Source organism: Chamaea fasciata, unplaced genomic scaffold (genome assembly GCF_029207755.1).
Source record: "Chamaea fasciata isolate MVZ Bird 193981 ecotype frontalis unplaced genomic scaffold, bChaFas1.0.hap1 SCAF_4, whole genome shotgun sequence".
Classification (NCBI taxonomy): Eukaryota; Metazoa; Chordata; class Aves; order Passeriformes; family Sylviidae; genus Chamaea; species Chamaea fasciata.
In genome coordinates this window covers 58,733,881-58,749,804 of record NW_027094089.1, presented here as the reverse complement: position 1 = coordinate 58,749,804, position 15,924 = coordinate 58,733,881, and the positions used below count along the sequence as shown (strand labels likewise).

General features: G+C 40.3%; 1 protein-coding gene across 2 annotated transcripts in view; it reads left to right on the top strand.

Annotated features, from left to right (window-relative positions):
- Positions 1–15,924, top strand: part of HABP4 (hyaluronan binding protein 4) — a 38,151-nt gene that overhangs the window by 14,971 nt on the left and 7,256 nt on the right. For both annotated transcript variants that reach the window (XM_066181689.1, XM_066181688.1), the window contains exons 2-4: positions 9,835–9,982; positions 10,774–10,935; positions 11,855–11,938. In XM_066181689.1, the coding sequence (XP_066037786.1) occupies positions 9,835–9,982; positions 10,774–10,935; positions 11,855–11,938 (394 nt within the window). The remainder of the gene's footprint in view (positions 1–9,834; positions 9,983–10,773; positions 10,936–11,854; positions 11,939–15,924) is intronic.

Sequence of the window (15,924 nt, the reverse complement as noted above, 5' to 3'; positions counted from 1 at the left end):
TGAAAGTATGATCAATTGCCCAATGCAGGCCCATGTCTCTGCCATGGTGAAGGAACTCAAGGAGGAGATAAGGGAGGTGAGAGAGGAGGTGAGGAGGAACCATTCCCATGTGGCACCAGTGCGAGTCACAGGCCCCAGAGCCCAACGTCCCCCAGCTAGAGAGAGAGGGTACCCCCCACGAGCTGAACTGTGATCCTTCCTGTGCAACTATGGGGAAGACATGGGAAGATGGGATGAGAAGCCCACTTCGGTCCTGGCAGCAAGGGTGCCTGAGCTCAAGGAGAGAAACACTCACCGAGGAGTTTCCACTAAAATGAAGGTAGCCTCAGCCTCCTATGACCAAGCCACCAGGTGTTATAGAAGTGAGGACGATATGTTGGATCCCCTCGAAGAAACCTCTAATATGTATGTCAAAGAAAAGAATAACCAATGCTAGAGGGGCCCTGCCTCTAGCCAGGAAGAGGCATGGGTAAACTGGGTCTTTTAGACTGTAGATTTGATGGCCTGGCACATCAGAGCCACAAAAATATGAAGCTTTGGTAGATACTGAGTCGCAGTGTACTCTAATGCCATCGGAACATGTGAGGGCAGAACCTATTTCCATTGCCGGAGTGACGGGGGGGATCACAGGAATTGACTCTGTTGGAAGCTGAGATGAGCCTGACCGAGAAAGAGTGACAAAAACATCCAATTGTGACTGGCCCAGAGGGCCCCTGTATACTGGGCATAGACTTCCTCAGGAATGGCTATTACAAAGACCCTAAGGGACTCAGATAGGCATTTGAAATAGCTGCTGTGGAGGCAGAAAGCATTAAGCAGCTGAACACCTTGCTGGGTCTATCAGAGAACCCATCTGCAGTAGAAATCCTGAAGGTAGAAGAACAACGAGTATTTGTTGCCACTTCGACGGTGCACCGTCGGCAGTATCGGACAAATCAGGACGCCTTGATCCCCATCCACGAGATGATCCGTGAGCTGGAGAGCCAAGGGGTGGTCAGCAAAACCCACTCACCCTTCAACAGCCCCATCTGGCCTGTGCGCAAGTCTGACGGAGAATGGAGACTGACTGTGGACTATTGTGTATTGAATGAAGTGACTCCACCGCTGAGCGCTGCTGTGCTGGACATGCTGGAGCTCCAGTACGAGCTGGAGTCCAAAGCAGCAAGATATTATGCCACTATTGACATTGTTAATGCATTTTTCTCCATTCCTCTGGCTGCAGAATGCAGGCCTCAATTTGCTTTCACCTGGAGGGGTGTGCAGTACACTTGGAACCGACTGCCCCAGGGGTGGAAACACAGCCCCACCATCTGCCATGGGCTGATCCAGGCTGCACTGGAGAACGGTGAAGCTCCGGAACATCTACAGTACATCAATGACATCATTGTGTAGAAGAAGACTGCAGCTAAAATGTTCGAGAAAAGAGAGAGGATCATCTAGATTCTGCTGAAAGCCGGGTTTGCCATCAAGAAGAGCAAAGTCAAGGGACCTGCCAGAGAGATCCAGTTCCTGGGAGTAAAGTGGCAAGATGAACAGTGGCAAATTCCCACTGAGGTCATTGATAAGATCACAGCAATGTCTCCACCGACCAGCAAAAAGGAAACATAAGCTTTCCTAGGTGCTATAAGTTTTTAAAAAATGCACATTCCGGAGTATAGCCAGATTGTGAGCCCTCTCTACCTGGTTATCTGCAAGAAGAACTATTTCCACTGAGGCCCTGAACAGCAACAAGCCTTTGCCCAGATCAAGCAGGAAGTTGCTCATGCAGTAGCCCTTGGCCCAGTCAGGACAGAACCAGATGTGAAGAATGTGCTTTATTCTGCAGCCGGGAACAACGGTTTGTCCTGGAGCCTTTGGCAGAAAGTGCCTGAGGAGACTCGAGGCCAACCACTGGGATTCTGGAGTTGAAGTTACAGAAGATCTGAAGTCAACTACACTCCCATAGAGAAGGAGATCTTGGCCGCCTATGAAGGAGTTCAAGCCACCTCAGAAGTGATTAGCACAGAAGCACAACTCCTCTTGGCACCCCAACTACCAGTGCTGGGGTAGATGTTTAAAGGAAAGGCTCCCTCCACCCACCATGCCACCAACGCCACATGGAGCAAATGGACTGCCCTCATCACACAGCGCGCCCATATTGGAAACCCAAATCGCCCTGGGATTTTGGAGATAATTACAAACTGGCCGGAAGGAGAAAACTTTAGTCTCACGGACAAAGAGGAGCAGAAACGAGTGATACGGGCTGAAGAAGCTCCTCCGTACAACCAACTGCCAGCAGAAGAAACACACTACGCTCTTTTCACTGACGGTTCCTGTCGCATCGTGGGAATGAGCCGTAAGTGCAAAGCAGCCGTATGGAGCCCCACACGACAGGTTGCAGAAGCCACTGAAAGAGAAGGGAGATCAAGTCAACTTGCTGAACTCAAAGCTGTTCAATTAGCCCTTGACATTGCTGAAAGAGAGAAGTGGCCAAAGCTCTACCTCTACACTGATTCATGGATGGTAGCCAATGTTCTGTAGGGTTAGCTGGAAAAGTAGAAAAAGACCAACTAGCAGCGTAGGGGAAAACCAATCTGGGCTGCTGATGAATAGAAAGACACCGCCACTCACGTAGAAAAGTTACCTGTGAAAGTCCACCATGTAGATGCCCATGTTCCCAAGAGTCGAGCTAATGAGGAGCACCGGAACAATGAGCAAGTAGATCAGGCTGCCAAAATAGAAGTGTCAAAGATAGATTTAGATTGGCAACACAAGGGAGAGTTGTTCCTAGCTCAGTGGGCCCATGATGCCTTGAGTCATCAGGGCAGAGATGCCACCTATAAGTGGGCCCAAGACCGAGGGGTGGATTTAACCATGAACAGTATTTCTCAGGTTATCCATGACTGTGAGACGTGTGCTGCAATCAAGCAAGCCAAGCGGGTGAAGCCCTTATGGTATGGTGGGCGGTGGTCCAAATAGAAATATGGAGAAGCCTGGCAGATTGACTACATCACCCTTCCCCAAACCCACCAGGGCAAGCGTTATGTGCTAACCATAGTGGAAGCCACCACTGGATGGTTGGAGACCTACCCTGTGCCTCATGCTACTGCCCGGAACACCATCCTGGGCCTGGAAAAACAAGTCCCGTGGAGACATGGCACCCCTGAGAGAATCGAGTCGGACAATGGGACCCATTTCAAGAATGGTCTTATAAGCACCTGGGCTAGAGAACATGGCACTGAGTGGGTGTACCATATTCCTTATCATGCACCAGCGGCCAGAAAAGTTGAACGGTGCAATGGCCTGCTTAAAACTACCTTAAAGGCGCTGAGTAGAGAAACTTTCAAGAACTGGGATATTAATTTAGCAAAGGCTGCATGGTTGGTGAACACTCGAGGTTCCACCAACCGAGCAGGTCCTGCTTAATCTGAGCCCTTGCAAACGACAGATGAAGATAAAGTTCCAGTGGTACACTTGAGAAGTATGCTGAGAAAAACTGTTTGGATTAATCCTGCCTTCAGCAAAGACAATCCCATCCATGGGGTTGTCTTCACTCAGGGACCAGGTTGCACCTGGTAGGTGATGCAAAAGGATAAAAAGACCTGATGCATACCTCAAGGAGACCTTGTTGTAGAGTGAACTACCCATGGCAATGTGTCTGTATCCATATTTGCATGTATATATATATATATATATATATATTTTAACCATTGAAACTCACTGTAATATGTTAGTATGGGAAAAAAATTCAGGGTGGATAATGTTGGGGGTTAGGTTTGTTCCTTCTTTCTCTAAAGAATTTTTTCCCCATAAGTTACCAAGGAGACCAAGAGTTGGATACTTACGAGTACTTAACCGAAACAAAGAAGTGGACAAAGTTTGAAGGGGGAGATAACACAGATAAAGGACAGAGCTTGAGGCAGCTGCAGGCTGTCGGGCTGTTCTTTTTTCCGGCATTCGGCATTCGGGGAGAGAGAACGGCTGGGCTGTTGCTGGCTGGAAAAGTTTCACTGTGGCCAAAGGGATCCAGTCCTGAGAAATCTACTATCACCGGTTCGGCCTGAATCCTGAGCCTTCACTGCCACCTGTGGGAGCTGGGCCAGCCCTGCCTCATCTTCGGCTTCTTCGGCGCTGCTCCTCTTGCTACAGTGTGACCCTGCACCCCCTGTGCTGCTGGGACACCCTGCCATCCCAGCTACCAGCCCGGGACTTTCCACTGTTTCAGCTTGGCACTCTGAGGATCCTGCAGGGGCACGGAGATCAAACTGCCCTGGGTTTTGTGAAACAAAGCCCTCAAGGTTCTTGGTACTGTTTTCTTTTGTTATTAATGCTGAAGTTGTTTTTTTGTTTTTTTTTTTTTTTTTTGGTTTTGGTTTTGGGTTTGGTTTTTTTGTTTTGTTTTGTTTTGTTTTGTTTGCTTTGTAATACATACTAGTAAAGAACTGCTATTCCTATTTCCAAATCTTTGCCTAAGAGCCTCTGATTGTAAATTTATAATTGGAAAAAAGGAGAGTAGTTTACACTCTCCATTCCAAAAAACCCTCCAGCTTTTACCTGGCAGATACCTGTCTTCCCAAACCAAGACAATACCTAATTAATACTTCAGCATACTTTTCTTTTCCTCAAAGCTTTTTTGCATTTATTTAAGACATTGGGTCAGCCACTGATCTCTGTGAGGCTGGTCCTGGATTAATTGTTTGCCAAACACTATGACAGTCTTAGATGTTAGCAAGGGCTATTTCCCAACATTGCATAATACCCCGAAGTATACTTCTCCTAAGCTTCAGGCCATTATAAACCTGTCTGACTACAGGTTTGAGTTATTTTATTATTGTATTCTGTTTTTTGCAAATTGTTTAAGCCTTTTGTATGAGCTTGAGAATGTACAACAGGATTTTCCCTTCAAAGCTTAATAGCTACCAGAATAGAATCTGGATTTAAAATCCATCAGAAATATTATTTTCTGCTGAAGCAAGGGACTCTCATTTTTTCCATAAGATTCTCATTGCAAGACACACTCCAAAAGCTTATTTAGATGTGGTGTAAATAGTGGTGCTTGCTGGTCATGTCATCACAAGGCTCCTTTTGCTAATTCAATTAATTTGGCCTCTTGGGTCGTCAGCAAGGATTGTAGAGGTTCCATTTCAAGTGCCTCAGAGTTTCTCAGCAATGCATAACCTCTGTGTTGTTTTCTCTTTACATAGTATGAAGATCCATTGGTGAATAGTTTTAAGATCTAAGGTCTCTAGAGGCTGATTTTACAAATCTCTCCATCTCTGGCTGGAGTGGAACACCTCATAGCAATCATGAGGTGGCTCAGTGTTGGAAGGAACAAATAGTAGAGTTGCTGAATTCAAAACATGACATCCTTTTAAAGTAATAGTTATTAAATTAATGATTTCAAATTCAGAACAATTTATGTTTTGAGGGGACAATGTTTGTCTATCATGTTATTTAAGAATCAGTTCTGCTTTGTGTTACACACATAGTTATGTGACCTATAACCAATACTCCTTTTACAGCTTGGAATATCCTCTCTTTCTCCAGACTTGGATTCCATTTCCTCTGCCTTGATAACTTTTTTCAGTGGTTTACTTAACTGCCCTAGCCCTGGTAGTTGGGGTCTTCAGTACTCTACTGTGCCTAAAAAATTCCTCACAGTTTTTTCTTTGTTGCTTTGTTTGGTGAAGGTATTTCTGCATAGCCTTGGACCTGCTTTGTCCTTCTGAAGTATCCTGGGCAGAAGAATAGTCTTTCAAATCTGGAGGGGGGAGTGGTTGTTGGTTTTTGTTGTTGTTTTGATATTTTGTTTATTTGGGTGTCTTTTATTTTGTGGGTTTTTTTTGTTTGTTTGTTTGTTTTTGGTCTTATTTATGGATTAAACCCAAGGTGTCAGTTCTACATCAATGCTGATTTTACTCCACTGCTTTGTGGTTTTCAACAATTCTGGTATTTTTAGCTCCTTTTGTAAGCTTTTTGTGACCACACTGCTTCCCATAATGATTAGGTCTATCCATTCAGGCAACAAATGTAATTCTGTATTTGAGGTCTGCAAGAAGTCTCTTTTTATGCTGGGGAGTCTTCTGTCAATGTGACCCTTTCACAAACACTCTTTTTCCCATTTGCTCTTTGCAAGCAGTTACCTCTCTCAGCTTGTGTATTGCATGCCCGCTGCCACTGTCACATCCTAATGTTCCTTGCAGTAGGGATTTGGAGAAACAGCAAGGTTTCTACTTTAGTTTATAGTCACTGATAGCAGTTGCAGGCTGGGCTCCTTGTGGTGTTTGTCTGAAGTCAAGGCTTTCTACGAACAATTGTTTTAAAACAAAATATTTAAAAGAGGTGGGAGCATACTCTCTCAGTACAGGACAGCGAAGCGCCACAAAACTGAGAGATACCTCTTTCCAAGCAAAAGTCGTACTTGTTTGAGGATAGATTATATGGATAGAGAAACTTGCACAGGGCTGGACGGCCACGCTGGAAAGGCAGCTAGATTTTGCTGCGTTGTTTTATATCTGTCTGTTGATACATTGATATCCAGTGTCTGGGAAACCAAGCAATGCAGGTTATAAAAATTCAGGTTCTGCTTTTCCAGTTGCAAGTTCTGTGTACATTTTATTAAAAACATTTCTCTAGAAAGTCTACTTATCTAAGTGCTGCAGTGTTAGCAAAACTAACAGTGAAACATTATTGTGGTGAATGTTAAAACTCTAAATCATACAGAGCAAACATACGTAAATAGTTTTCACTATGTCTCATTAAACTGAGCTTTTTTCCTTTAGCACTGTCTAGTTCTAGTACCTGGCAGTTTTAGTATTTACTGATTCTTTCCCTTTAATAATAATAGCTCAGCTGCTTCTTCTGGGAAAAAAAAAAAACAACTAGGTCTTATGAAACACTTTACACATCAGATTTCTTTTCCGATTTCTCGGTTTAAAAAGTAAAGTGATAGGCAGCTTAGCCAACAGATTGGGCTGGTGCACTAACAATCCAGGGAAACTGGTGAAGTGGAGAATGGTGGGACACATCCAGGTGAATACAGATTACAGATGTAATTTTAAGACACAGGAAAACCACTTTACAGAGAGGGTACACTAGGAAAGAGTGATCCTTGGTTTCTAGGATTATATTTGTAAGGCCTCAAGTAAATGACTCACAGAACTCCAAAGCTTTTTTTTTTTGCTTTTTTTTTTTTCTTTTTTTGTGGTTTTGAAGAAAACCTGCATACCAGACTATATATACAAGCCAGCAGACAAAATTGGGGTGTGCTTGGAGAGGTAGTTATCAAGCAAGCATTCAAAGTGTACACCAGTTCTTTTAAGTTATTATGTCAGTGATATGCAAGATGGTTCATGTTTTGTCTTGATTTTGTGGCCTTGATTTTTTGTCCTCCGAAGGGTAGACGGCCCTTGAGCTCTGTACATTAAACTGAGTCTGTGTTAGGACATACATGTGGCAGAGGATTAGAATTGCATAGCTTATACTGTCACTGATGCCAAGCTCTAGTTTGGTTTGCGCTTACATGCAGAGCTGAAATTTGGGCTGTTTTTTTGAACTGATTCACAAGCAGGTCACACAAACTTCTGCCCTGAGGGTGACTTGTCCTACTAGAGATATACAGGTGCTGCATCCACCACAGTTTTGCTGTCCACTACTTCATGTCTGTCAAACCAATTAAAGATGTTTTTGTGGCACTTACTACCTGATAAAATAGTCTTTCTAGTGTTTTAAGTCTGTCTGCAGTAAATGAAGCCATGTGTTAGAATCAAAGTGGAATAGCATTGCACTGAAATTGGAGTAGAACAGATGGCTCCATTCAGTATGCTCAGTGCTGCTGACATGTAATACACTGACATCTCTGGCAAGAAAACTTGTTTTGAAGTACTTCTGAGTGGTACTGGGTAATAGAATTAGACAGTCTTTTTAAAATGACTTCTGCATCTTCTTTTTTTTGGCATTGTTTTGTGAGTTCCAAGGAGCTCTTTGAATATGCAATTGAGGTTAATACTAAGTATGTAGGGATGGGTGTTTCTGACTACTTACTGCCTTCTTGCCAAAGGAATCTTTTTAGAATGCTTCTGATAGCCAGTGAGAGGATCAAAAATTAGTAACACCATAGTCTTCTATGCATAGTTGTGCATTCAGATCCAAACAAAATAACAAAAATGAGGTCAGAAACTAGTAGTCATTTTTTCCGCAGTAAGATTCCAATTTAGAATTAACACTTACATAGTTGGTAGTGTAGTTGAGATTTGTGTAAAGCAGATGTTTCCCAATAGCATGTATAATTCTGAATCTTTTATAATTTTGTGTTAAAATGTCCTGATTTGAAAAGTTTACTCAGAAACTGATTTCAAAAGTTGTCCTTTATCCAGAGATTAAATCGATTTGGTAATGTGAATGTGCTCAGTGCTCTAAGGATCAAGTAACTCTAAACCTTGAGAAAAGAGAATTACTGGAATATATGGTGTGTAGTTTAAAGAAAAGCAAAGCTGGAATTGCTTCTGCACCACACATAAATCTATCTTCTCTGTACAAATATGACTGTTCTTACTGCATAACAGAAAGCTTTATTTGCCACTTACTCACCAAGTGGGTAGTTATTTGAAGCTTTCTCTCTACAAATGGTATTAGACTTCATCCTCACCACCTAAGCTTTGATCCAGAATCTTATATGGCCATTTCTATGGGGCTATGAATTAATTTGTGACATAAAATAGCCTTTTTTTTCTATGTTCTAGCAACAGAGGTACAATAGCCAGGACTGTCACTTGTCCACTAACCTGAGTTCAGTAATTTGCTCAGCATTCCACAGGTACTTCTTATGGAAACAGTAGCTCAGTTTTGTTTGAGACCAATTTTCGTGTTCCTTGCTTGACTGACTTTCACTATTGGCTGAAAAAGGCGTTGGTTTAAATAGAGAGGCCTAGCAGAGAAAAGGCTTGCTTTCTTTCTTCTGGAGAATTTGGTCCCAGATACAGAACAGAATTTTGGAAAATGGGAAAGGAAGCACATAAAGAACCTTAATCTTCTGCTAGATATATACAGGTTGAGTGTAAAACTTCAGTTTATTCCATTATAACTCACAATTTATTTCCATTTATTCTGCCCAACCCAATCCTCCTTGACCCCAACAATGGCTGATCAAAGCCCTAAAAAAGCTTAAATATGTTTTATCCCAGAATATGTTTATGTTCTGGAATTAGTGGAGTTGAAATCTTTCTACTTACTCTTTGGGTCTCTGCCACCTGAACTCAGTGACCTTAAGTGTTGTTGGATGGTGCTTTCCTCTATAGAACAGCAGTGTGAGGAGGCGACCCTCTGCTGGTTGTTTGATACTGTGGCCATGAACTTAGAGTTTCTGGAGGCTTAGACTTCTAAATTGAGCTCATCTGGCAGGAGGTGTGTTGTTTCACAATCAACACCTGTCTGTAAGGGGCCCTTCTTTTCCTTCACCTTCATTGCTTCTGCTGCTATCTTTCAATTAGTCTTTTCCATTGAAGCTTCTCCACCTCATCCTGTACTATACTTTTGTGATCCTTGAAGACATGAGGGAAACCATTTCTGTTCTCCTTTTCTGTGACTTGTGAGCAAAATGAGATTTTTCTTTACACTGTCTTTTCTGGAAATCTCTGACCTGTGTCAAAACCCATAGTATTTTTCAAGTTCATCAATACAGAACGTAAGACAAGTATGTGTCTTTCAAACAGTGTCTGCCAACATTAACTGTAAGGACTTTTAATATTTTGATGGACTTGGGTTTGGAGGTGTAGCCAGCTCACTTCAGTCAACAGTTTGGTAACTGCAATTGTGTTACTATTGAGCTGTCAGTAATCTCTGCGTGTGTTTGTGTAGGCCCAAAGCAAGCGCCCAGGCAGGGAGAACAACAAGGGTTCAGTAACAGAGGCACAGAGGGAAAAAAAGAGAAAACTGAATGGAGACCATCTTTCAGGGAATACCGTCCCTATGGAGCACAAAGACAAGTGGAATTCTCAGTGGAACGGTATGTATCCTGCAGAGAAAACTAAGGTCCCTCACAGAGGATCTGTGCATTATTAGCGTGCAGGTTTTTTGCAGGACTACTTACTTCATGCCTGCCAGAGCTGTAGTTTCATCTTCCTGGGGGTTGAATTGGAACACTTTTGTTGAATGTTAGAAATGTAAGGCAAAACTGAAAAACATAAAGATCTGAAAATGTACCCCCTAGTCAGTAGCATGTTTAAAATGTTAGTTTCTGAGCTCACATACTGAGCTTTGCAGAACATGTGGGAGGTTCCAAGTTGGAATTTAATGCTTGGACAGTGAATGCATATTGATTTCCCATTCTTCATATGCACTAGAAAATTCTTCCTAAACCTTTAATGCTTCAGAATGTGGCTGTTCTTACTTTATACCATGACAGTTGATATTTAGCAGATAACGAGTTGTCTGAAATTTTTAGCAGTTTCATATAAATATGGGTTTAGATGGTGGAGCTATTGCGTGATAAAGTTGTGAAGATTTGACAGTTTTATAATGTTTTCTTTAATTTTTGTAATGTTTTCAGTGTTAACAACTGCTGATCTTTCTGTTCCTGTGTGCTGTAATAATTCCTCCAGAGTTCACTTTATGTCCATTTTTAATGACAAAGCCAAAACAGCTGTAGTGTGTGCTGTATAAAGGTGCACTCTAAAAATGGTGTAGTAGCTGTTATATACTGATGTGACCCCCAACTGCACAAATATAATATGATTCTTTTTCCTTCTTGTTAACTGTTCTATTAAAAAAAATTCTGACTAATTATCTTCTTTTTAGACCAGTGGAAAGATTAGACTATGAAAGACCAATAAGAGGTCGTGGTGGAGGAAGAGGCAGAATGAGAGGTAGAGGAAGAGGTGGTGGATTAAATGGAAGTTTTGATGGGTTTGACCAAAGAAGAAAACGGGAAGCTGAAGGACAAAGTGCGAATGATAAAACGTAAGTGTTCTGTGTGCTGTTTCTTACTTGGTATACAAGTAAATAATAGTCAGTACTGCAGTACTGTCTTTTAGGTATTCAGTTCCCTTCTGCTATCCAGGTTGACTGGCAAAAAAAGTCAATACTGATTTTAGTTTGAGATCATAGAAAAAAAAAAAAAGGAAAAACCTCTTAAACTCAGAATTGCTTTCCTCTCTAGAGGAGTGAAAGCAGATAACAAAAAGGTGGAGGTGGAGCTTGGAACTGTAGAACAATTAAAGATGATATGAGGTATGTCATATAATTGTGCCCGTCATAGATCATAATTTTCTGTGGCCTTTTAGATCACCATTTTCATCAGTTTCATATCCATTTTGAGCTTTTCAAGCATCGCTTTCTGTTGTTGGAATTAATATAATTTTACAGTTTTTTTAACTTGGCTCCTTCATGATAGTGAGATTAAATTGAAGCAAAGGCATGATGATGCTTATTCACTTAAGACTGCCAGAATCTTTTGACTGGAGCTGAGTTGTCCTTTAATGGAAGTAAGTTATTACTTTTCTCAACAGTCAAGTAAGTGGGACTCTGGTATTTAATGGAATTGCTTCAAAATGCTGATTCTAAGATTCAAACTCTGCTACTCGGCCTGAAGTCCAGTCTCTTTTCTGGAGTTTTATGGATACATTCTAAATTTGCAAAACTGTAATACAATTTTCCTAATACTACTCATTTTGTTAGTTGCTCAACTAGTCGCTTAATATATCTTTCTGCTTACAATCAAAGAGTTTTCCTTTTTATTTTTTTTTCTCCTTACCCAGGAATTCTGGTAAAAGAAGGAATGTATTGATTTTCTTTTTTTCCAGTGTGACTCATGAAGGCTGTGGTTTTGTTTTGGTTTTTTGTGTGAGTTTTGTTTTGGTTTGTTTGCTTATTGTTTTAGTGGGATGGAGCAGGCTGCATCTGTGGAGGAAACGGTGGAAACTCCTGAACAGCCAGGGACATCTGAAGGAGAGCCTCTGAGCAAGTACAGTCAGACAAATATTCATTCTTTCTGAATGCAAAGGAAACAATTAACTCTTACTGATGCACTTGCAGTGCGGGGCACACTAGAAATATGAACTGTGAATGTACTAGTTGCTAGTGCATGTATTTAAAAATAGAAAAGCTTTGTCTTATATTTGTGAGTATTGGCAATTGAGAGATGGGGACATCTGAGTTCTGATCAGAATCCCCTTTTATTGAGTATACGAGGTGTTTATATAGGGTTTTACTTGTATGGCGCTTATATAGGGTTCTGGTTTTGGTAACAATTTCCCACTGGTTACACAATCTTCATGACATGTCACCTGGTACCATTATCTTATCACAACGTTTCACAACATGTTTCCTGGTCACTTTTTCACCAGGAAGCAGCTATCTGTGTGTTTATGTGTCCCATGATTTCTGCTCGATCAGGCTTAAGAGATCAGGCTCCTTTATCAGTTCCATTGTGCTTGCTCTTCTATTCCCCATAGTGAGTAGGGAAAATATGTGCCTAATTCTGACTGAAGCTTGATTTATATAGTTGGAGATTGCATTTAATTGCACAGTGATGCTTAACTTCCTAAGATTTGGTGATAATTTAAGGAGGAGCTATATATGGTTTACATTTTTAACTTGTCTGATTTGTAGAAACTACCATGCTTTTTGACATTCTCTGAGAACAGGTATTCAAAGTGCCCATGCAATCATAGAAAACAAATTTAAAATACACTGAGCTACTCTAAGTTTGTATTCACCAATCACTGATATCATGCAGATATCATCTATTCATGAGAGGCCATGGCAGAACTTGGAAAAGCTTTCTGGAAATGCAGTGAGCCTTAGACATAGAGAAATTGAGATAGAAATATGCCCCTTGTCTTCTGGCTTTCGTTCTAATCAGTGTCACAGCAAATAAATTAATACTGGCTTAAGAAAAATAACTGGACAGTCTTGTCTAAGTACGAGACTTAAAAATAATTAAATAGCATGTGGCGCCAATCTCCTAATGAGTGAAAGACGGTCAGTGTAGTATGTCAGCCTCTTCTGTTGCTGTGAAGCCTTTTTTACCTCATGAAGCAGCTTCAGATATTAGTGATATGGGCTCATTTCTTAAGTATAAAGCTAACTAGACTACAAAACCTGTTTTATATGCTCAGGTTATTTAACCTCGTAAGAAGCTCAGTTGATATAGCATTGATTCTTTTAATTTTAGAGTAGGCTTTAATATATAGCTATAAAGGTGTATATACATGGGGAAATCTAAATCTATCTTTGAATGATTTATTACTGAACAAATGTTTCTAGGCTAAGTTAAAGCAGTTGGGCAGTGTAAGTACACTGGCAAAAATACACTGTATTAACTATATATGAAAACAGTTATTCAACTTTTTAAAAATTTTGATTTTGTCAGTTGCTGATACCTTGTTTCATACTTGTACTTGTTTCTACTTCAATTCAATCTCTTTGTAGATTTGTCCCAATATCGGTTCATTGTAGAGCTTAAGGCATGAGAAGTGTATATAGTGGAAAAGGCCTCTGGCCAGAATCTGCCACTTATCTTTAACTCTTTCATCTTTCTTAGACATCAGTAGCTATTCAGTCAGACTGGGAGCCTTTCTGGAGATTTTACTCCTGTTTGTATTTTTTTTTTAAGATTAATTTAGGCATAGTCCACTGAAATTCAAATGATTCAAAAAAGCAAGTAACCTACAAGTACAAAATTCTGCACTGTGTACTCCTTTCAGTGCAATAAATACTGTCCCAAAGGCTTACAAATCTATATACAAAACATGAGTTACATAAATCTCTCTGCACTTACCTTTTGGGGGTGTGTCAACTTGGTGAACCTATGTATTTTAAAACAGGAGACATTGTGTGAATAGTGCCTAGGTCATTAGGGACGGTTGTATGGCATACACCTCAACAAGATGGAATGGTTGTTTTAATGTTTAAAAGCAAAAGCTGTAGGACATGGTGTTCAGGCTTCAGTATGTATTTAAAGGTCTTCTTACATACTTAGTTGTCCCTGCTGTCCAGATAACACAAATTAGGTTACCTTCTGCTTTTGCTAGCCTCAATATTAAAAGCGTGTGTTGTGTGTTTGTGTGGGCTGCTCCTAGGGTCTTTCTCATTTTGACACTAAAATGCAGTGACGGCAAGGAAACCATTTATTTTCTACTGCTTTATTGCAGTTGTGTGCTTGCACTGAGAAAGAGATTGAAGACTTGGGTTTGTTTCTTCTCTCATTCTCTTTCTTGTTGTGTTTCCATTTAAAATTACAAGTTAAAAAATGTACTCTTGGAAGTTGGGAATAACCTGTCTGCATGCAGATGGTGTGTAGCTTTCTGATGTGGTACTGGCTAATTTCCATGCAACTCTGGAAAAGAGGTTCTATGGGCTTCTGTAACTTATGTGGTCTTGTCTTTAGGACTCTGTTTTGCATTCCTGAGCTTCTGTTTTCAGAGTATTGCAGGGTAAGAGCTTCTTTAACACTTGTATAATATAGATCAAGTTGTTTTTTCCCATATCCTCAAATCTTCTTGAGTATCTCAACAATGTTTATCTCTAGTTATATAATCCCAAACTGCATGCTAATATGGTGGGTTTTTTTGCTACAAAAGCAAAACCTAACCTCAACCCTGTATAAAATACACAGGTAGTGCAGAAGCATAAATTTTCTCACAGCTACTTTCAGCTGAATTTTTCTTCACTGTCGAAACAATGTAACACACTTGTGTTGAGCAATTCAAATTAGATTTTTTGGTTTTATTCAGTACAACACATGGACTAATCAATTCCTCTTCCTAAAGGTATATGTAGAGATTGTATTTAATCTTGCAGGGTTTTCTTAACATTTTTTCTCACATAATAGTTTTCCTTTTTGGTGGAACTATGTATCATTTTGGTTATGTAATAGGAAGTTTTAACAATTTATCTTCAAGAATTTTTAGGTATTTATCTCATTCGCTTATTTGTTTTGTTGTTTATTGTTTTTGTTGTTTAATGGTGACATAAAGCTGTTCATAGATCAAGTCAGAGATTCATATTTGATTCAGGGTTTTTCCTCCACAGTAAGTTTGTATAATTGTTTGGTCTTACCTTGTTTAACTTTAAATTTTTCTACGGCTGGTTATAATGCTTTTGTAAATAATGTTTGGTGGGAAAGTTTCATGTCATTGATTTCTTGATAAAAGCTGGCTAAGCATTTGCTTTGTGTAGCTGAATAATACAAAAACTGATCTGAGAGAGACCTACTGTCATTATTTTTAATGACATGAAAATAATACCTGAATAGCTGAGCTAAATGCTATTCCTTTCCATTTGCCTTTCTTCTGGTAAAAAGAAAAGGTATTTTTTTTACTGTATGCACAATAATCAAGGTGTAGTTAAAGGGTTATTGTAAGGCATTGGAGACACTGAAGCAGTAGGAGCCATTACTGAAGGCTCTCTTTTAGTGATCTCATTGTGAATCATAAACTTGCATTGTGAATTCAGTTTTTTCATGTCCAGAGGTTGTGCTTAGTTGTCTGGCAGTGTTTTGTAAGCATGATTGCTGGTGTGCCAAGGAGCTTATTAATTTGATTAATGAAAATGCACACCAAGCAGTTACTACAACTGTGTAAGGTTAGAAGGTAGAGAGTAATGCACAGGATGCACTTCCATGCTGGCTTGGTGCCCATAATAACTTGCCACAATTGAGTTTCTGTCCAAAATGTGATATGCAGGTTTCTGCTGCTGTGCTTCACTCATAGGTGTTTCCCCTTGGGAGTCTTGACATCCTAAAACAAATTTGTACTGCTAATAACCTAGCAGTTAAAACTGTCCCTTGAAGGAAAGACCAAAACTCTATTTTGCAGTTGAAAAACCCAAATATTTGCAGTGTAAATCCACAAGTATTTCCTTTGGAACTGGGAAATGGGTGTTTTTGATGTATGTGCACTTTTAAAAGTAATAGCTGTATTTGCTTTTTGAGAGATCAAGTTTGCT